We start from the raw sequence: 22,600 nt of genomic DNA on the forward strand, positions 1-22,600 counted from the left end.
AGAAAATAGCCTTACCATTGGAAAGCAGGAAAAGTTTCACTGGAACTTCTAGGGTGGGCTCCAGGGTGGTGGGAACTGCCTTCACTTTGGCAGCTTCAGAATTATATCTTGCCCTAGTCAGTAGATGCTGATGTCTCAAGCACAAAACATAATGTCTTTGTTGCCTACTGAGTGCAATTAGTTTAATTGTAGCTTCTGGGCAATCCCCTTCCTTCCAGCAGGTTAAGGATACAACATGTTTAGGACTTGGCTCAGAAATAAGTCCTGACTTTTTTCCAGTGGTAATGCAACTGAAAGTTTCTTCTTTATTTCTTCTTAGTTTAAATCTGCAGCTTGTACTTCCCAGCATGGGAAGAACGTTATCCCACCTTTTACCCTGTGCCCTCCAGCATCCACAAAGGAATTATTTTCTCCCAGACTGGCCATCTCTCTTCTCTCAGCACGCACACAAAGTAGCCAAGGAAAAATAAAGATAAGTTATTGTTGGGCAGCTATTTCTAGCCTCATTTTACTCTGTGGGAAGAAAAAAGTGTGGGACCCTGTAGGTGCAGACAATGCCACAGGCAGAGGGACTCCCTTTCGTTGTTGGTCTCTTGACCCTGCTGGAGAAGGCTCTGAATTCTGGGCTGTTTGATTTGCCTCCTCTTCTCAGAAGAGTTTTGGGCTCTGTATTGGAAACAGAGAGACAGGTTCAAGGTCTATCAGACAAAAACATCTAAGAAAGGGTAGTGCTGATATGAATGGCCTGGTCTCTCCTGGGGTAGCATCAACTTTGTAGATTCTGCTGGAATACCTATGCTGGCATAGTCCTTGAGCCAAGAAGCCCTGTTTCTACCTTAAAGATATTTAGTGAGTGTCTAGGTTGACTTTTTCCTCAGCCCTGTAATCTCTGAAGAGACATGGGCAGGAAATTATTTTTCTCATCCATAAACCTGTTTTTAGTTCAAGGATTTCAGTCACTAAGATGTAGACCCAAAAACTGTTTATTTTGTCACCCAAGAAAGCAAGCAAGCAGGTTGGCCCCAAACCTTCCAGCTATGGAAATATTTAACTTTGTGCCATGGTGGAAAGAAACCCAGACTAGAAACCTGGATTCTATTTGTCCTACTTCTGTCACTAACCAGAATGGGTGACTCTGGGCTTAGCTGCTGCTTCTCTTAAAAACAAGAGGTTGCAGATCATCTCTAAGTCCATTCTAGCTCTGAGATTCCCCAGGTTCTAGAACACTCCTGCTCCAAGGTCCTCCACAGGAAGAGAGGCTTATTAAATTAGCTTGTGAGAACAAAGTTCTTTGTTAGCAGAGTAGCCTCAAAACATCTTTCTGGTCCAAACAACAGTGAGCTCTTTTGATTAGCATGCATTAAGGACTTCTGGCCAGGACTGCCACCAAAGGCAACTGTTGCTATGTCTTCCAAGTTTTTGCCACCCCATCCTAGTCAGAATACTTAGTTGAGACTTCAGTGCAATTTCAAACTTCACCTGATGGAGCTAACCCTCTTTTGGACATCATTGGCTTCAAAACTGATTATTGTAACACTCAAATTGAATTCCTCGCTCTACTTTGCCCAGCCTGTCCAAACATAGAGCAGTGACTTTGTGGGGCCTTTCTATAAACACAGGGATTGTATAATCAAGAGTATACCCTCAAAACCCAGAAAGTATCATCGCATGTGCATCCCACCTAGTGATTTAAACTGTTTAGTTTGGACCTTTAATTCCTTAAGTCCTGAAATGAGACATGGGAGGGGTATGACTGTTTCTGCTCCCACCCATAAACCTTAGACTTCTCTCTCTTCTGCAGCCTAAATTGGGAGGACAGGGAAGCACAAAGAACAAGAGAAAAGATGCACTGATCTGAGGTCTAACAGGAGACAACGAGGTGATATTTTCCCACTGCCCAGATGTTGTGTTTCCAGCTCTTACCCCTTCTTATTTTAGAGCCCGGCCATTCCTAGGATGACCTGGGAATTCATCCCTTCTACACTGCTCCCCAAGCACTTGGATAAGAAGCTGAGCTGTCTTCGTCCATGTTATATGTAGACAGAATGTCACCATTTACAGCCTGGTGAAAAATGAAGCAGATCTTCCTGCTCTAAAGACAGACACATGAGCTAAGAAAAGGTAGGTGTTTCCTTTAGGGGGGCACTAGGTTGTCCCTAAAGATCATTTCAGAGCTGTAAATTGCTCAATTTCACGGTCTGTTTCCTGGAAAGGGATACACAGTCAGATTGCAGACAATGCCTAATTCCACCTCTTTGCTCAACCCACTACCTGTTCCCCCTCCCCAATTAGACAAAGCCTTGGTAGGGAGTATAGATAGCCAGCTATGTGATTCCAACATGTTATTGCTCAATTTATTCAGTTCATGAAGGCACAGACAAAAGAGGGTGATGCTGTGGTTTGATCTACTTGTAGTAACTGAACTCTCACTCCCAGGCAGGTGGGAAGTTCTATCTTGTTAATCACTGGGCTCCACCTCAGATCTCAGGTCCTAAGGGAGACCAGAGAAAAAATTTCCACTTCTCTCTGTTGTAGTTCAGGAATAATAACCTAAGGATGGCATGGATTCTTATCACTCTCCACCTCCACCCTCTTTCCTAACAATAGCCCCCTCACTACCTTTCTACCCACATTAGGCCACATGGAGTATGCTTTAAATTCCAATTTTGGAGTGTCATTGGCTCAAACAGGATTCCTTGGAGGATTTGAAGAGCTTTAATTACTTGTGATGTCCATCTCATTTTAGGCCTTCAGAGCCACTACACAGAGAAAACTTGACTTTCTGACATTTTTGTCACCAATAGTTAGAGCTGTGGGAGTGTTTTGCAGAGATAGGGAGATAGGGGTAGTAGCTGATTCCTGACCTGACCTTGGAACCCAGACCTTGGATTGGTCCTCACCAGCTGCTCGTCAGGAAGTGTGGTGGGAAATCTGCTATCTGGAAGGGATGCTCATTCCTGTTCATATGTGACATCATGTTGATGGGAGAAATTCGAGGCTATGGAAGACTCTTATTATGGTACCAAATGGATTCAAAAGAACAAGGAAGAAAATCTTTGTCTCCAGAGGTTACAATGACCAACCTTTCCTCTCTCCTCACAGAGATACTTCTTTTGGAATTGGGAGATTAGTAGTTTCTGATTGTTTTATATTCAGCTCACTGAACTGAATTTACGGTACATATGTGCCTACCTCTATCACTGAATGACATCTATGTTGCTATAAAGCCAGTTTCCTTCCAAGATCTTTGAGCCAAACCTGTCTTGTGTAACTAACTTCTCTCTCCTTATATCTCCTTCCTGTGCAGTGTGTCTCCAGTCAGGACTGCCTAATTTGACCCACTTACTCTAAGGAGACACTAAGATCTGCCTGCCTTGCCTGGCAGGGGAGGAGGTTCTTTAAGGGATGGGGAGTGGGAAGATTGGAAGATATGTACCACCTGGGGACTTGAGCCAGTAATGAAGTTCATCTACTGATTTGCTCTTGGCTTTCAGAATACCAGGACTGGGAACAGCAGAATCTCGATGCCCTCTGACTTCCAAGGTTACCAAGTTGGCATTTAGACCAGTTGGAGGCAGCTGAAGACTTATGTGGTCCAAAATGTGTCATGGAGTACCTGTTAAGAGCAATTAAGAAGCAGAAGAGCTCAGTTTAATGTTAAGAGCAATTAAGAAGCAGAAGAGCTCAGTTTAATAACAAAGTCCAACTCAGAAAACAGCTCCTCTAGACCCTTCTGGAAATTGTTTTAGGGCCATTTGGGCAGGTGTCCAAGAATGAGATGCATTTCCTGAGCCAGTGCTGGTTGAATGCTAAGCTTCAACTGCTCTGCCTACCTAATGCTTGTCTAGCCCCTGGTTCACACACACACACACACACACACAATTGCATTAGCATATTTCTCTTAGTAGAGCCTGTTCAACTTGTTCTTCCTTTTTCAGTAACAGACCTTACTCCCACAGGAACACACCAAAGTAAAAGATGCCTTAATTGATGTTAGAACCAGGGAAAAGCAAGAGATCCATGAAGGCCTTGAGTACCCTGGATTTGAAAGGAAGCAGGGTAGTTTACTGGAAAGAGCACACCTCAGAAAGGCAGGAGACTTGCATTCTTTTTCTTATTCCAGTCTCACCATGAGCCCTGAGACAAGCCAACTGTGCCGAGCCTCAGTTTCTCCAAACAGGAAATGGGGAAAATCCTGCTCACTCTTCCTTCTCCTGCATGCATGGGGGTGTGTGTGTGAAGCAAGTCACATGTGGCATCTTGAGCTTTGCAGTAGTTTTGAAAAATCCCAAAGGGCAATTATGGAGCTAATGATTTGGAAATGAAAGGGGCCTTTTAAGTACTAGGTGACCCGCCCTCATCTTTGGATCTCTAATCGCCACAAGTTCTCTGGCTAGTTCCACAGGGTATGAGTTTGCTGACCCCTGTGGACTTGGACTCTTCCAATCAAGGAACCACGTATTAGTGTGGCTTGGTCTAGCAGTCAGTCTATGCCAGGGAGGATGTCAAGAAGAGAGTTGAAAATACACTTAGAAAAATTTGTCCTCCATACCTAGTCTTCCTGGGTGAGACTAGCAATCTCTCTGATGAAATCTGCTTTGTGAGTGAAGGAAAGCCCATCTTTCAGGCTTTCTCATGAGACTTAGAGGAGTTTGATGTCCCTCAGCACTAGATAAGAATGACCAAGAAAGAGAGAGAGGGTAATAGATACTTTCCCCTGGTGTACCCTCCAGAACTCCCCACCCCTGCCTCTGTCAATACATTATGAGCAACTCAAATTTTCATCCATCTGCCTTAGTGAGATCCTTCAAAGAGACCAAAAATCCTGGTGGCAGCTCAGGCTCTTTCTTTGCCCCACTCTTGTTCCCTAAAGTCTGCCCCTGAGGTATTTATTTTTCATTAGATGAACATGAAAGCAATTTTGGGTGAATGTAAATTCCAACTAAACAGATTTTTTTTCTCCTCCCACAGGCTCCTAAGGAGATAATTCATTGCAACAAATTATCACTTTTAATTGTTCTCAGTTCTGGATTGTTTAATACTGTACTGCCAATTACTGCCTGCCTTACCTCAAATAGACTAACCTGCATTTTAAATTCAGACTCACTCCCCCCGCCCTTTAAAAACAATAAAATAGCAAAGTAATTGACAAGAACGTGGGGTAAGCTATTTAAAGGTTTAATTTGTTTATTATACCTTTAGTAGAAGACTCCTCACTGAACCTGAAGCAGGCTGCCCTCCTCCTTTTTCTACTTTCTTATCCCTCTCCCACCATATATCCAAAACAAAATCCCTTGAATGACTGAATCCTGTTTCTTCCTCTTATTACTACTCCATCCTTAACAAGGTATAGAGTCTCTATGGGACTGTGTCTTTGCTTCCCAAGGGCAGAGCTGAGGTGTAACCTGCCTCCTTTCCTACAGCATCAGCTCCACCTACAGGGAGAGGGTCTACTCTCAAAACCATATAACGAGGACCACTCTGGAATAAGACAGTGTTTCCACTCCAGAGGCTGGGGAAGCAGAAGTTATGGGTTGAAGGAGACCCTGGGGCTTATAAGTCAGGATACATTGTCTTTCATGCCAGGACTAAGTATGAAGTTTTTCTTCTTTAGGATAGGGTCCGAACACACTTAAATGATCTTTAGATTTCTTGTTAACTCCAGAATGTTAGAGAGAAACCTCCTTCCTTCCCAGATCTGGCTTCTAATAGCAGCTATTTTCTTTTTCAGCAGAATCTAAGATGGACATAGAAGACTGCAATGGCCGCTCCTATTTGTCTGGTATGCCTTCTTGTGCATTCTACTTGTAAGGGGCTGGAGCACTCTCCTGTGGAGCAATCTTCAGCCTAGCATTGGTCCTCTGAGTGCCATAGTCACAAAGCTGACACTCACGCTTGGTAATGCTTGGCAGTGTGCATTTGATTTTGGTCATTTTACATTCCCTAGTGATTCTCTTCCCAGACTTCTTGGGGGATAGGGAAAGGGGAAGGGAGTAGGAGGGGAATACGAGTAGAGACTATTAGAAAGGAATGATTTAAAGCAAAGAGATCGAAGGAAGATGTGGTTCCTTCTGTGCTCTGAGGTCACCAGCCAAACATGACATTCTGTCTCAGCCAGGTAGAGAGTGGAGCAGAGTTTCAGACCTCAAAGGCCTTTTGAGGTCAGGTGGGTATGTAAATGAGTGACCCAGGTCAGGATAATGGACAGAAGAGAAGAGTAGGGGATTGTCATGACCTGGAGAACACATATCCTACCTAACATAACATCAGGTCTTCAGTGCACACGTCTCCGCCATGTGGGAATGTGTATCCAGTGTGGCCAAAACTTCCAATTTTTTAAGAGAAATCAGAAATCCAGATTTATCTCGTATGTCTCCATTTAAAAATAATGACTCGATATTTTTTTAAATGTTCCATGGGGCAAGCTAAACTTATCTATAGGCCAAATTTAGCCAGTGGGCCAACAACTTACAGTCTTTGAAGTAGATATAGAGCCCAATCCTTCCCCCAGTCCTTTTCCACGATCATAACATGTAGCTTTTCATACCTGCCAAATACTCTTATGGCAGGTATAAGATCATTGCTTATAGTATGACTGGCTTTTAGAGATATGAAAGTAATCAGGATCCCCTCAGAGTTTAACAAGGGAAAAGAAATAAGGAACTTTATCTGGGTCCCTCTCTAAGGGTATAGGAAAGGGCCTAAGACAGAGTGTCTCTAAGATGAAAGGAATCATTTTGTGGACCATTAGAATGTCAGGGCAGAAAATGATTATAAGAAGTAAGGGAAACCAGGATTTGTTTTTGACATGATGAATATCCCTATCAGAAATCTAAGCACCACTGTAGAAATGACCTATACTTATTTTTTTTACCCTAAAGTGAAACTGATGGAGGAGTTATGGGCATGCACTAAGGGAGATAGCAGCATAGGTCAGGTACACATATAAGAGTCATCAACAACACCCAGGTAATGTAAGGGACAATATCGACTCTAACCCCTTTTTTATTTAAGGAGGGAAGGAGTTGGAATGAATAAAGGCGTGCAATACCTGCCACATGCTGGACAGAGGGACAGGGATCAAGTGGACTAACTTAATTGAAAGAGACTTTATTGGTACAAAAGTCGTAGCCTTTCTAAGGAACCAGCCAACCTTCCTACCTTCTGCTCAGTTAAGCCTGTTTAGAAAACCGCTACCGAGCAACAACCACACGCAGGACCTCACTTTATTGCTGGGGACCATTCAGATGGATAAAAACCATTCCCTGCCCTACGGTAGGCAAATGAAAAACCAGGAAGGTGGCCCGGGAAATATCCCATGGAGCTCTTTCCAGTGCTATCTCTGGAGAATGTTGGATATTAGAGGGACATTCCTGAGAGAGTTTGCTTCACTGTGCTAAGAAACTAAGCTTTCCCTGCTTCCAGCATGTTGGCATTACTTAGATAAAAAGAGGCCTCTGCACAGGATGGTTTTTGAATGAAAGTGGAGGCTAGAAACCCCTCATCTGTGTTTTGAGAATTCTAGATGTCAGCAGCTACCTTAGAAAGGGAAAAGGGAAAATCAAGGTAGGGCTAACATTGGCCCTGAAAAGTAGCCCCTGCAAGACGGAGCATGGCAGACAGTCCACTTGAGGGGCTTCTGAGATCGTGTTGCTGACCCATCATCTCTCCTGGGCTGATATAGAAGCTGTGGGAAAGGCTGCAGTGCACACCAGTGGTTCCCTTCAGGGTCGTCACAGTTCTTCTGCCTACACAACAGGTGGCCCCTCACCTGGCCTCTTGAAGTGGGTATCTCTCTTGTTCCTCAAAGAGATTTTCCTACCTCACAGAACCTAATTCAGAAACTCCATCTTTTCTCCCCTATCTCCTTCTAAAGGTGCAGATCATTCCCTCCTGTGGGAGAGAGGGAAGAGAAGGGAAAAGCCCATTAATTTACCACAGGGATTCTCTCCCCTCCCTCATTCCCTATCTTTCAAGGGAAACTGAATTGCTGGAACATAGCTCATGCAATTAACGGACTGAGCAGTGCTTGTCTCAAGTTTTCTGGGACAGTGAAATGTTTAAGGGAACCTTAGTAGAAAGGGATGCAGGGGTAGGCAGCCCAAAGTTTCAAAGCCCCTCCCACCCCCAAATTCTTGGAATCAGAAAATCTAGTCTCCAAAGTAGGTCAGCACTTCAGTGAGCAGCTCCTCTGGAAGGGAAGGGAGCAGAGGCCTTGTCTTGATAGAGGGCGGATTCATCCAGGGCTGTCGGCGGCCTGCCGAGCCCCAGGGGCACAGGAGGGGAGGGGAGAGGAGGTGGGGAAGCTATACCAGTATTTGCCTGGGACCTGAAAGGGCTCAGGGCCACAGAGCCACACCAGCCTGAGATCAGACTGTGCTGGGCCCTCTCGCTGCTGAGAAGGAGGGGGCTGTCAGTCCCCAGATGTCAGGCGTAGATCTACAGAGCGACCTCCCTCCCGGAGGAGGAGGGAAAGGAGGGAATACGAGTGCCTGAGTTTGGTGGGGGAGGGGCTTTCTGCTGATCTGAGAGCCTTGAAGCTGCCCTGTGTCCTGGGCCCCATGACCTCTGGGGCCTTGGCTTCCCCAGCTGGCGGAGGATTGGGCCTTCCCTGGGGGCCCCCCTTTCTCCCTCCCACCCTGAGGGCCCATCCATCTCTCTCTCTCTCTTGCACACACTCTTGCCTCTCTCAGGCATTTGTTGTGCAGTTCCTCTTTGTCTGCTGGGCACGAGGGCAACAGCATCTGCCTTCAGCATAATACCCCCACCTCGGCCTTTTCACTGGTATTTCTTTTGGGTAAGGGATGCTGTAGCCTAGCATCCCCCCACCCGCCAAGAACCAGTTTTTCGATGAAGACGAAGAAGAAAGAGAGGGTTGATCCAGATGCCTAAGTGGCTGGGCTCACCCCTGCCTGCCACCGAGACGCAGACATGCACACACCACCCGCACTCCCTCGCCGTTTCCAAGGCGGCGGCCGCATTCGCACCCCAGGGTCTCACCGGCAAGGGAAGGATAATGTAAGTTCAGGCAGAAGGTGGCTAGTGGAGGGGAAGGGGGGTGCTGGGGCTAGGGAGCCAATTCAGTAACAACTCCCGAGCCTGAGGAGAGAGAGGATGGGGGCTGTGTGTGTGTGTGTGTGTGGCGGGGGAGGGGGCGTTCCTCCTTACACTTGCGGAGGATGGGAAAGGGTGTTTGGTGTTGCTAAGCAAAGACTGCGACTTGGACAGTGGGAGCTTGTGGTGACATCTTGATTAGGCCTTGGGGACAGATGTAGAGCTGCCCAGAGTGAAATGCCGAGACAGGCCTGGGTGGGAATGGGTAATAGGGGGAATCAAGGTAAAGGGAACCCTTGGCAGCAGATGCTTTAGCCTGGAACAGAGATCTGAGGGGCCTCAACCTCCTCCCCACAATAGAGCTGGGGATGGGCGGCTTTCTTTGCTCCTGTACCCACTATTCCCTGCTAGCAGGCTAGCATCCTGCTACCCTGGAGTCCCTGGTCAAGAAAGAGAAAGCAGTTAGGATGAGGTCCTTTGCAGAGAAGTGTGGAGGTTCTCCGACCTCATGGCTATTCCCTAGAGGTAGCCACTCTGAGGGATCAAGGAAGGGCAGCAGGAGTAGAAGGCTAGTCTCCTTCAGCTCATGAATACACATTTAGCTTGTAGAATATTACCCTGGTTCCTGTCTCTCTCTTCTCTCCCTCCTGCTTTTCTGCCCTATACCCACCTCCTAGTTCCTCTGATGTGAATTTCATGATTTGGCTTTGCCCTCTGGGGGTTCAGCCAATCTATGATGACTTTGACCAAGAAAATGTCTCTGAGACCTGAGAGAAGCCTTAATTCTTGGCTTTGACAGTCTGGGATTTCTTGGGAGTCCCAGGCATTTGAAATTCCCTCACTGGGGTTTCTGAGGCTGAGAGAGGAACTGCTGGACTTCCTAAATCTGATTCTAGTCCTTTTCACCCTTTTACCAGAAATCAAAATCCCTAGAACCTCATAAAGATTTTCCAACCCCTGAAATGATTCATTTTTATGTATTAGTCCCGTAAAAGTAGACTTGAGCCTGTTTTTCCCTCTTACTTTTATCCTAGGGAGGGTCATGGCATCAAAGAACCTCTTGAACTACTGGTGTGACTCTGGAGGCACCTGCTCTTCCTTCTCTTCCCAGGCCTTAATAGGGAAAGCCACAAAGGATGTTTCCCCTTGTCCCTAGATATCCCTTTAAGGATATTTCCCCCCATATATCAAGCCCCTGGCCCCAAGAGGCAGCCTCAACCTGGTAGGCTGAGACCAGCAATGAATTTCCAGCAAGCTCCTTCATCCTTCTAGGGTCAAGGACTTGATGCCAGGGCCCAGAGTCCTGTGCTTCCCCCAATACTAACATCAAGTGATTTAGGGCAAGTCAGCACTATTTGAAAAGGAATGAACCCTTCTTAGAAACAGTACATGTAGTTGAAAGAATGTATTTTCAAACTGTGTCCGGGTCTGTAAGTCTCAACCCACAACTCTGAGATACTCACTTCATTATATGTGTGTGGTTCTGATTTGGGGCAACTTTTGTAGATAACCATGGCTCATCTAAAGAGCCGCAGCTGGGGAAACTCAGTTTTAAGCCATAAGGCTTTTTCTATAGATAGTGAACGAATTTCCTCAGGCTTTGATGGGATAGAGTGGGGGAAGTGGGACTTTTAGGAGAGGATATGAATGGGAAATGGTCCCAAAGTCCTGAGTGGTTGTTTTCTTCCCACTGACCAAAGCTGGAGAGGGATCCCTCAGGAGGGTGTGTTCCGGATTTCTTGCCTCAGGCCCACGACTCCAACCATTTTATAATGGAATCTTTATTTTGTGAAAGTAAGTATGTATATAGCTGGAAAATTGGGTAAAGTACTAATAGGTGGACTTTAGGGATGAATTTTAGGGTTTGTGTATGTCTCTTTCATATTTAGGCCTGTGTGCTCACATCCATGCATGTTCATGTTAGCAGATAATATAGAAGGCTACGGGTATGTTTATCCCAGTAGGTATGTTTTCTTTATGTGCATCCACATATGTGATCTCTTTCTGTGTCTCTGTGTGTGTTTATCTACATGTGTTTTATTTCACCTATATATTTATGTAGAAGATTGTGGGGAGGAGGGACTTTTTTTAAAGACACGATTCATATCTTCAGGTGTGTTATTTGATTTTAAAAACGTGAAATTTTCAAAAATTTTACAAAGCAATTTGTCAACAAGTTAAAATGAATGTATTGAAAATAAACTAATTATTTCACTGTCAAGGTAGCATCACGTAGTAAATATTTAGTTGGAATCATATCAGATAGGGGGCTTTTTAGAGTAGTCAAATTTTTGCTAATTTTAGAAAGTCTAATGGGCCCAACTCTCCCCTACTGAAACAATGAGTCCCAGTCAGCTGTGTAGGTGGTTGTTAAGGACATGGGCTCTTACCGTTTATGATCAGATCCCAGTTACACCACTACCAGCTATGTGACCTTGGACAAGTACCATAGCCTCTTTTGTGCCTCAGTTTCCTCACCTGCAAAGTTAAGAGAATATTGGCACCTACTTCATAGAGTTGTCGTGACGATTAAATAAAATAGTTCATTCAAGGTGCATAGATCAATGCCTGGCACATAATAAGCACTCCATGTTAGCTGCCATTATTATGACTGCCATTATTATCATTAGATTCCGAGACAGTTCCAGCTGCCCTTCCTGCAGATCCCGAACCTGGTGTTGGGGGCTCCGGAGAGGAACAGTAGGGAAGAACGTCTGTCCTGAGCCGCCTCCCTCCTGAGGCCCCCATTTTCCTCTCCACCCTGGCCCGCCCAGCCCCAGCCCTGCTTCCTGTGGACGTCAGGCAGTGATGCTCTTCCCCTCAGGCCTAGATAAAGGTAGGGTGGGCAAGACCCAGCCACTGAGTTCGCGGAAGTCAGCTCCAGACACCCAGGCTGTCAAGGGCACAAGGTATGGTGCCCAGCATACAACACCGCTTTGTACATTGATACAAGATAAGTGTAACTGAATTTTGATAAGATTTGGCAATGGACAGTAAATGGCTCCAGCTGCAGCTTCACCTGCCCTCTTGTTCTCTCCTCCAAGGTAGCGGGGACTCATCTTTGGAGAAGGAGTTCCTCGGGGCCCCAGTGGGGCCCTCGGTGAGCACCCCCAACAGCCAGCACTCTTCTCCCAGCCGCTCACTCAGTGGTAAGTGTACCCTCCTTCCCTCCCCTGGCACTAGGCACCCCCCGTTTGTGTTTGTCCCTTGATTCATCTTCCACTGGCAGCCATTTCCCCATCGCTGCCTCCTCCTGATTTCTTGCTCGGAGTTTCTAAAAGTACTAAGGAGCTTAGTGTCCAGGCTTTTCCTGACTTCTGAAAGGAGAGTAAAGGATCACTGCCAGACTAGGATGGAATTTATGGCGGGGGGGAACAATGATGGGATTAAGGTAAAGGCCCCAAAGAGATAGTCTGGAGTTGGAGTAGCAGGTAGATAGAAATGGTCCTGAGCTGGAGTTAGATAGGAAATAGAGATGAGAAGGATCTCCTCATCACATCCTCCCATAATTATCCTGCCCAGACAGGGTCCCCATGACTGCCCCTCCTCAGCTGGCCCTAGATCTGTGACATTCTCTAAATGGTTGGAATAGCCAGGAATGTAGGTCAGAGCTAGAGCCAAAGCTTTCTTCTCCACGGTGGCTCCTCCCTCCTCCATTCCCCTTTCCAGATTTTTATGGAGGGGAGTAGAGGGGCTCAGTCTTATGGGGTGGAAGGATAATGTGAGCCATGTCTGTCTTCTAGTTTTGCTCTCTCTTTAGCCCTGTCTCTTCAGTCTTCCTAGGACCGTTTTCCTGCCAGTTACTGGCTGGCTTCCTGCCCAGGGCCAAGCCAGACATCTTTCTTAAAGACAAGAGAGTGGGGAAATAGGCTCCCCTTAGCCTCCTCCTCTCCCCAGTGATAGAAGACATCCTATGTACCCCAACTTTTTTCTCTTGAAGCCTATTTGCCTGGTCAGTGGGATAGGAGGAAAAGGTTATTTCAGGTCCCAGCAGGACCCTGATATCACCACTCAGGATGCCTAGAATGTTGGCCCCTTTTTGAAGCCTGAATGTCTCAGGACTTGGAGACCCCTTTTGGACTTCAGGAGTGCCATTCTGGCCTGGGGGCAGGCTCTCCCCTTTGCCTGTCTCTATCCTAAATACCATCCCGCCCTCCAGCCAACTCCATCAAGGTGGAGATGTACAGCGATGAGGAGTCGAGCAGACTGCTGGGGCCAGATGAGCGGCTCCTGGAAAAGGACGATAGTGTGATTGTGGAAGACTCATTGTCGGAGCCCCTGGGCTACTGTGATGGAAGTGGGCCAGAGCCTCACTCCCCGGGTGGCATCCGGCTGCCCAATGGCAAGCTCAAATGTGATGTCTGTGGCATGGTCTGCATTGGACCCAATGTGCTCATGGTGCACAAGCGCAGCCATACGGGTGAGTAAGCCAGGGGCTCAGGGAGGAGCTCCTGGTTTGGCTGGAGATGTGGAGGCAGTGCTAGGAGGCCATGCCTGGAGTAGGGCAGCTCAAAAGGAAGGGTCTCTCCTGGCACATTTTCTAGCTGAGGAAAAAGGGTAGGGGGTATGGAATTTAGATTTCCTGAACACCTGTACTTCCCTGCCACTTTCCTCAGCTTTTGTTAAAAAGAAGAGCTGATGCTTTTCTCATGAAGTGAGAGAGGGGAAAAAGTGTTGTAGCCTCAAGAAGGATCTTATAGTCCAATGAGGGTAGGACTCCTGGGTATTGTTTGGGCCCTCCCAGCTCATGATAAAGAAAAAAAATGGAAAACAGAAGCCTCTTCTCAGCTTCCTTGGGCTTTGGGCTCCTGGGGCAGAGGGAGCCCTGTGGGGCTTGGCTTTTGGTAACGGCCTCTGCCCTTCTCCCTGCCACAATCCGCTAATCCACACCTTCCCAAGGTAAGACAGTTCCCAAGGGATCTTTATTAAGCAGGATTTGTGTGAGTAGCACAGCCCCACCTCTCAGAAATTCGTTCTGAGCACCTTCCCTCAGGCACTGTGGGGTGGAGGGTGGGGAACTACGTTCAGCCTTCAAAGTTCCTCACACCCAGTCCCTTGGAATCTGTTCTTTCACTTACAGGTGAAAGGCCCTTCCACTGCAACCAGTGTGGTGCCTCCTTCACTCAGAAGGGGAACCTGCTGCGCCACATCAAGCTGCACTCTGGGGAGAAGCCCTTCAAATGTCCCTTCTGCAACTACGCCTGCCGCCGGCGTGATGCACTCACCGGCCACCTCCGAACACACTCGGGTCAGTAACCTTTCCAGTGGGAGAAGAGGGGATGAGACCAGTACACCCAGTAAATAGAGTTCAGCAATTTTTCTCGTATCTGGGGAGTTACAGTGTCTGTCACTGAGGAAGGCAGAGCACCCCCGGAGCAGATAAGGTCCTGCCTCTCTAACCCCTCCTCTGGGCAGCAGGCCCCATGGGGAATTTGGAGGACTCTGTGAGGAGGTATTTTACATCTGCCACAGTCTGTGACATGGACCAAGAGGAGTATGAGTGACGTTCTCGGCTCTTAACAGTCACCTTCCCTGTTTTTAAAGTTCATGCTGATGGCAGAACCATCTGTGCCCCATCACTCCCCACTTCTGAGCACAGCACCAGGGAAACCCCTCCTTTCACTCCCATCTGCCCTAGGCCCCACACCTGTGTTCGCCTGCCCCTGGCAACATCAGAGGTCTGTCCTCTCCTTTACTTTTTACTGGTACCTGAAAATATCCAAGGGCCTCCCAAACTGGAAGAAAGGAAGCCTAAGTAAAGATTATCCCATTTCTGTTCCCCATCCCAAGACGCTTTCTCCTTATCCTTACCAGTGGCGAGAGCGAGGGCCTGGAAGTCAGTGTTTGGAACAGTGCCAGGGAACTGGACTAACCCAATTTTCTAGCCCAGCCAAGACTGAATCAATATCTGCTTGAATGAGCTGGACAGATAGCACTTTTGAAGCATTTTACGAAGTTTTAAGCTTTTGGCTTGGATTTGGGAAGAGGCCAAGAGCTGAACTGGCAAGAAGGAGGGAGCTCAAGATTGGGAGAAGGCAGGAAGAAGGGCAGGGGGGAAAGAATTAGTGGGGTCTGTCCTTGGAAACTTTCCTTGCTATTTTTCTCTTTTCCTAAACTCTCCTGGGCCAGGATTAAAAGGGACAGAGCAATCACCTCACTACCCTCTACTTTTTTCAGCCACCTACCTTGTTCTAGGTTCTCTCACCGTGGAGCCGGGACCTCTTTATCTCTATGTATGTGGAGAAATGGGGAGAAAGATCATCGTTGATTCATGCTTTATAATCTATAAAGCATTTCGCTTGTGTCTCATGTGACTCTCATAACAATTCCAAGGTAGATGTTATTATCCCCATTTTGCTGACAAGGAAACTGAAGCTCTGGAAAAAGTAAAAAAGATTTGCGGGTCACAGAGCTATTCTGCAGCTTCGCTGGAACCCCATCAAGGTCCAGTACCAGAGATTCCTGCTCCTTTCCCTCAGAAAAGGGGTGGCTCCCCCTGCTGGTTTGGAACAAGGAGGGCTTGGCCCCTAGAATTCTTAACAACAGGGAGGCCAGTGGGAGGAGGATTTTGGATGTTCTACAGGAGATTATTAAGGACAGAAGAAGACACAGTTGGGTCCCATTTTTGTGAGATGCTTTCTATTACAACCCACACTGTAAGAAAAAAGGGGTCCCTTTCTAGATGTTAAACCATTTCCCCAAGTCTTGGGTGGATGGGGACCATGGCTTTCATTGTATCCCCCAAATACTTGGGTTTACAAAGCAAGAGCAAAATGGCAGTAGATTGATTAAATCAAGGTTCAGTTTAGGTGGGGCTGGGGGTGGGAGGCATGGACCAGTACAGGGGGCCGGTTGTATGGGGAGGTGCTCCTGGAGATACCTTGCTCAGTAGTAGCAAGATACATAAAATAAAATATACAATACCTTGTTTCTCTCACTTTTTTCTCTCCTTTCACAAATATCTCAAAAGTTGTCTTTAAAGGAAGTGTCGATCTCAGTTTTCCCAACGTTTTTTTCTTTAGTTGAAGCAAAATCTTTATAACTTGTTCTTTTTAAAAAAAAGACCCGCAAAGTTGTTCTTTTTCTTTTACTCTTCTCCTTTGTTTTCCTCTCTGTTCTTTTACTCTTTTTCTCTTCTCAGAATTTCTCTATCAGTGATGATTTCTCTGGGGCTCTCTTGGTATCTCAGTGTAGAGAGACAGAAAGAAAAATAAGCAGTAAAACCAGGCTAAGAGTGGAGGTAAAAAAGTACAAGTAAAGGTCAGTGAAAACTGCCCCTCCCCACGTCGGCAGATCTGAGGGCTCTCATTTATGTCACCCCAGCCCACCACTTTCCCCCAAACCAAAGCAGATAGTTCGTAAGCAAAAAAATCCCCTTGTCTGATAAACAGCACTGACACCCACCTGCCACATGGAAAGGTTAAACCACAGTCTGGGCCCCAGACTCTGAGATCCTGGGGTGGGGCCAGCCTGCCTGCCAGGGATGATCCCCTACAAAGGCCCTGGGTCCTTCTTTCCTTTGAACAGCAATGGCCACCTTGAGGTCCACTAGCAGTCCATTGCTATATGCCCTGGGTTGCCTCTCTCCTCCCATAGCTGCGCATTGTCCCTCTTCTCCAAGTTTGGTCTTCAGGCCATGCTTACAGCTAAAGTTGGGGAAGGGAAGACAAATAGAAGAATTCAACTGAGCAAGATCCCTTCCTCCTAATGCTAGTGTACCTCTCCTCCTGGTTGATTTTGTAGAGTCAGGGCACAGAGAGAAGTAACTTTGATGGTATTTCTCTCCTCTCTCCTCCAGTCTCCTCTCCCACGGTGGGCAAGCCCTACAAATGTAACTACTGCGGCCGGAGCTACAAACAGCAGAGCACCCTGGAGGAGCACAAGGAGCGGTGCCACAACTACCTGCAGAGTCTCAGCACTGAAGCCCAAGCTCTGGCTGGCCAACCAGGTGGGCTGTAGGCAGGATTATGGGGGAGTTGAGGGCAGGGCCAGAGGGAGTACAGGACAAGGGTAATTCCAGCTGCATAAAAGGATGAGGTCCGTGGAAAAGGGACAGTTACCTCAGTAAATCTGCCAAGCACCCCAGTTAGTGCAGAGCCCCCTGGTAGGTGCTACATATAGGGAGACCCAGAGGTAGGGGAGTATTTGATCTATGTCCTCAGTCTAATGGGAGAGAGGGAACACAAAGAAGTATAAAATCAAAGGTCAAGTGTATATAATTGACCCCAATTATCTGACATGTTGCTGGGATGAGCCCTAGATGGGGTGAAGTAAGCAGAACCTAATTTCCCAGGCATTGGGTGTGATCTTCTTTGGCTACTGACCTGCTGGTTTTTCCCAGGTGAAGGCTGCTGGGCCAGTGCTAACCCCACTCAGCTGCTACTACCTGTCCCCACCTCCCTCCCACTAGGTGATGAGATACGTGACCTGGAGATGGTGCCAGACTCTATGCTGCACTCATCCTCTGAGAGGCCAACTTTCATTGATCGTCTGGCCAACAGCCTCACCAAACGCAAGCGTTCCACACCCCAGAAGTTTGTAGGTAAGAGTCCAGTTGGAGAGGAGACATCAACTTTAAGCCATAGCTCATCTAAATCTGAGCTCTGGTAGCCATTAGACTAGTTAGGTCTGGAGATTTGATTGAAGGACAGAAAGCAGTCCGGTGGTCTCTGGTGCTCAGCCTCTGTACTCAGAACAGGAGCAGAGTGAAGAGGGAGAATTTACCTCAAGAGGATGAAGAAGGGTCAGCGTTGAGGGCTCTTGTGGTAGTTCTGTGAGGAAGGGGTCAGGGGACTCTAGCTCTCCCAGTTTTTAAGAATACCAAGGACTTCAGTGTATGGCTGCTGAGAGAAGGGCCTCAGAATCAGAGGGAGGAGATGAGTATAGGGCCTCCCACCTGGCCCTGGTCATCAGCTCCCTAAGGACCTGAAACTTCATAGAGAGTAAAGAAAGAGGTATTAAAGACCAGTGGGCTGGGACTGAGTCCTTCTCACAATTACAGCCTAGAGTCAGGTGTGGCCCCAAAAGGTACCTGACCTCGACAGCCATCCCCATGGGTGAGAAAACAAATAATCCTGGGGAGCTTGGGAGTTCTCTAAACCTAGCCCTGCTGAGAGCTTCTTCTCCACAGGTGAGAAGCAGATGCGCTTCAGCCTCTCAGACCTCCCCTATGATGTGAACTCGGGTGGCTATGAGAAGGATGTGGAGCTGGTGGCACACCATGGCCTGGATCCTGGCTTTGGAGGTTCTCTGGCCTTTGTTGGGGCAGAACATCTGCGTCCCCTCCGCCTTCCACCTACCAATTGCATCTCAGAACTCACTCCTGTCATCAGCTCTGTCTACACCCAGATGCAGCCCATCCCCGGTCGACTGGAGCTTCCAGGGTCCCGAGAAGCAGGTGAGGGACCCGAGGACCTGGCTGATGGAGGTCCTCTCCTCTACCGGGCCCGAGGCCCCCTTACTGACCCTGGGGCTTCCCCTAGCAATGGCTGCCAGGACTCCACAGATACAGAAAGCAACCACGAAGATCGGGTTGGGGGAGTGGTAGCCCTCCCTCAGGGTCCCCCACCCCAGCCACCTCCCACCATTGTGGTGGGTCGGCCCAGTCCTGCCTACACCAAAGAGGACCCCAAGCCACAGGAGGGGTTACTACGGGGCACCCCAGGCCCCTCCAAGGAAGTGCTTCGGGTGGTGGGCGAGAGCGGTGAGCCTGTGAAGGCCTTCAAGTGTGAGCACTGCCGCATCCTCTTTCTGGACCATGTCATGTTCACTATTCACATGGGCTGCCATGGCTTCAGAGACCCGTTCGAGTGCAACATCTGTGGTTACCACAGCCAGGACCGGTACGAATTCTCCTCCCACATTGTCCGGGGGGAGCACAAGGTGGGCTAGTGACCCCCTGCCCTCCCCTCAGTCTGCCACTCCACTGCCCCACCTATAGAAGTCTAGCTCTGTCCCCACTTTATCCCAAGGAGTTTTGCTGTGTAGCCCCCACCACTGGCTACCTGACTTCACATTTGACCCTGACCCTTCCTCACCTGTACTCCCCTACTCTGACTGATTTAAGCATTGTGATGAAATAAGTCTTTTGCTTATATTTCTCCTTTTTTTATATTTCTCATCTCAGCATACTGAGTTATTTATTGAATAGTTGATTTTTCTTTTGCTTTTTTTTTTAACTTACATCAGTCACTTGCACTCCCCCGCCCTCCTTCCCACAGTCCCTTTCCACTTTAGACCTAATTTTTCTCTCTTTGATCTGGCTTTCTCCAACAGCGCCGGGGGGTGGGAAGCTCCTCTTATTTATAAGGGACCTTGAGCTTCTTGCTCTAAGTCCTCACTTTCTGCATTATGTGATTCTTCAGTTTTGATGCTGATAGCTCCCTCTGGCACTACCTTAGCTCTGTGGCATTATGTCTTCTCTCCGGGACCCTTCAACCTGGTACTCCATACCTCTTGTGCCCTCTCACTTTAGGCAGCTTGCACTATTCTTGAACAAATGAAGAATTCTCTCATTTGGAATTAGGAGGGGCTGAAGAAATTCTCCCCAGTCACCGTGAGACTGAGGGTCCTCCTGACATCCCCCTGGTTATATGAGTTCCCCAAAGCTCACATTCAGGATCTCCCTCTAGGATGTGATATATCTCTTCCCCCTCTTCGAACAACCCTTGCCACTGCTCTCTACTCTCTTCAAACTGCCAGTCTACTCAGTGGTAGCTTTTCTCTCCGTGGAGTGCCCCAATTTTATATTCTCAGGGGCCAAGGCTAGGTCTGCAGTCCTCTGCTTCTGACACGTTGGGAGCCACAGGTGCCTAACTGGGAACCAGGGCATGGGAAGGGGGTGGGTCAAAATTCTTCTCATACTCTTCCATCTTTCAAACTTCTTCACTCTAGTGACCTTCCTAGGCTCTCAGGGGCTCCTGCAGTCCCCATCCTATGAGAAACTAGTGCTTTGCTGTCTGGTGATAAGGGGGTATACAACCCCTCAGTCATGCTGCCTTCTTCTCCCCCCCAAGCAGGATTCACCCTCTCATTCTCGGGCTCCTGGGCCCTGTTCTTAGGATCAGTGGCAGAGAGAAAAGGGTGTCTCTTTTCTCTCTAATTTTCAGTATAACCAAAAATTATCCCAGGACGAGCAAAGGCATGTGCCCCTTACCCCATTCCACTCTTGTCCCAGCAAGAATAGGATGGGCACAACTGAAAGGGGGTCATCCGTTACTGCCCTCTTCTATACTCAGCTCCCAGATGTAGGGCAGGAGGGGGCACTCTCCTGGCTCCTGCAGAGATCCCTGGCTATTTGGGTAACCTAGTTAGTGAGAAGGGGGCAGGAGGAGATACACTCCACTGCAAGTGGAGGTCTCTTTCTACGAGAATTCCCTGCCCAAGGCCACAGCCATCCCATTCTCTGCTTCCTCGAGATTCAAACCAAAGGCTGTTTTTCTATAGTAAAAAAAAAAAAAAAAAAAAAAAAAAAAAAAAAAAAAAAAGAAACTAAAAAACCAAACACAACACCTCACAAGTTGCAACACTTGGTCCTTCTCTCTCTCTCCTTATCCCTTCCATCCTTCTTTCCACATGTCCTTTCCTTATTGGCTCTTTTGCCTCCTACTTTTCTCACTCCCTATCAGGGATAATTTAGGGGGATGGTAAAGGGTTGGCTAAGGAACAGACCCTGGGATTGGGGCTTTTAAGGGCTCTAAGAAGAGTCTACCTTGCCCTCTTATGGGAAGGGAGACCCTAAAAAAACTTCTCTTCTTCCTCCTTTTTCTCCCCCATGACGTGATCTCCCCAAGAGAACCAGGTTGTCTGGGAGGGGCATTGTTGTTGATTGTTCCTCCTTGACAATGTAGCAATAAACAGATGCTGCCAAGGGCAGAGGATGGGGGAGTTATCTGGGAGGAGAGCATCTCTAGAGAAGGGGAGAGTTTTCTCACCACCACCTGGTAGATCTAGCTTCTTGTTTCAGGATGGCTGCAGAGCTGAGATTAATATCTGGGGTTCTCCTCAACTGTTCTGGTTATCGAGCCCCTTCCTGTTATGTTAGACCTACCCCCTACCACCTCTTCTGCGTCTGCTGTGTATTTGGTGACACCTCATAAGGACTAGTCCCTTCTGGGGCAGTAGAGCCTTAGGGTGCCCCCATCCCTTCCCCTAGTCAGCTTTGGCACCTGTAACCTCCTGGAACATGAAGGACTATGCTCTGAGGCTATACCTTGAGCCCATGAGAGCAGCGACTGAAAGGGCAAGACCAGGTGCTAAGGAGGGGAGAGAAGGGCACTCTGTTTCTCTCCAGACCATCACTGCACTTTAACCAGGGTCTTAGGTACAAAATCCTACTTTCTAGGGCCTTTCAGCTCCAGAACCTCAAAAACTCTCATGCTCTCTCTCCCAACTCCTTTTGCATAAAAAAAAAAAGAAAAGAAAAAGAAAAAAAAATATTGAAACCCACATGGAGAAAAGAGGTGTTTTCCTTTTATATTGATATTCAAAATCAACACCATACAAAAAAATTTCTAAATAGGCTCTTTTCCAGACCTTTGTTTTTTCGTGTCACTGTCCAAGCTGCAGATGGGACTTTATAATACTTCTGGCAGCTTCTTTCCTTGTGTAAATAATATATATATTATATATATTTTTAATCAGAAGTTATGAAAAACAAAAAGAAAAAATAAAACACAGAAGCAAGTGCAATACCACCTCTGCTCTCTCTCCCAGGGTTTCATTTGTTAGCCTAAGCTTCGTGTCTCCTTGGACCTTGTCCCTTCATCTCTTCCTCTTCCTCTGGTTTCCCCTCCCCGTTTTTTTAAAGAGTTTTTCTCCTTCACAAGGGGAGTTAAACTAGCTTTTAAGACTTACTGCAAAGCATTTTGTATATGTAATATATTGTAAGTAAATATTTGTGTAACGGAGATATACTACTGTAAGTTTTGTACTGTACTGGCTGAAGGTCTGTTATAAATAAACATGAGTAATTTAACACCCCTGGTTGTTTTTACAGATTTCCTTTGCCTTGCTTTTCTACTGGGAGGGAGGGAATCCTCCTTGCAACATTTGTACTAATAAACATTTTGAAGGTGAACAAGTCTAAGATTGAGAGAAAACCAAACAAGAATACTCAAGTTGTTGCTACAGAAGAAAAGAAGAATTTTTAACCAAGAATGAGAAGTAGAGATTTCCCCAGCATAAGTGCCTGAAAGATAGGAGAAAGCTCAACTTGCCTATCCATCCAAAGCAGAGATTTAGCAAACATTCGTTGAGTCCCTACTATGTGCGAAATACATTATATGCTCAGGGAGACAAAAGTTACAATAACATGAAGATAATAACAGGGTCTACCACTTCTCAAACACTCATAAATGCTAAGCACTGTGCCAAGTATTCGTTTAATTGTAGAAACAACCTACAAAGGAATGATCACCATTACTAGTGAAGAAATAAAAGCCCACGAGAGAATAACTAGTCTAAGACTCATCCATCAAAAAGTGACAACCCAGATTCGAACCCAGGGGTGTGTGGCTCGAAAGTCTGTGCCAGGGAATGCAGCCAG

General features: G+C 47.1%; 1 protein-coding gene and 1 long non-coding RNA gene across 11 annotated transcripts; one reads left to right on the plus strand and one right to left on the minus strand.

Moving 5' to 3' along the window:
- Window positions 1-1,982: 1,982 nt before the first annotated feature.
- Window positions 1,983-22,032, plus strand: IKZF4 (IKAROS family zinc finger 4). 10 transcript variants are annotated; one of them, XM_039865631.1, is made up of 9 exons: window positions 1,983-2,121; window positions 5,735-5,782; window positions 10,755-10,848; window positions 12,099-12,203; window positions 13,214-13,474; window positions 14,135-14,302; window positions 16,853-17,002; window positions 17,465-17,596; window positions 18,185-22,030. In XM_039865631.1, exons 2-9 carry the CDS (start codon window positions 5,762-5,764, stop codon window positions 18,943-18,945), a joined length of 1,692 nt encoding a protein of 563 aa, XP_039721565.1. In that variant the 5' UTR covers window positions 1,983-2,121; window positions 5,735-5,761; the 3' UTR covers window positions 18,946-22,030. The 10 variants fall into 10 exon arrangements, with proteins under 10 accessions (XP_039721565.1, XP_039721569.1, XP_039721564.1 ...); XM_039865630.1 differs by having other exon boundaries at window positions 1,984-2,121; window positions 5,732-5,782; XM_039865635.1 differs by lacking the exon at window positions 10,755-10,848.
- On the minus strand, window positions 2,115-9,138 carry LOC120604895 (uncharacterized). Its single transcript, XR_005653436.1, has 3 exons — window positions 9,001-9,138; window positions 3,440-3,616; window positions 2,115-2,491 (listed from the first exon to the last, which is right to left on the minus strand). It is a non-coding gene; the product is annotated as an uncharacterized LOC120604895 (long non-coding RNA).
- Window positions 22,033-22,600: the final 568 nt, after the last annotated feature.

Source organism: Pteropus medius, unplaced genomic scaffold (assembly GCF_902729225.1).
Source record: "Pteropus medius unplaced genomic scaffold, Ma_sr-lr_union100, whole genome shotgun sequence".
In the NCBI taxonomy this organism is placed as follows: Eukaryota; Metazoa; Chordata; class Mammalia; order Chiroptera; family Pteropodidae; genus Pteropus; species Pteropus medius.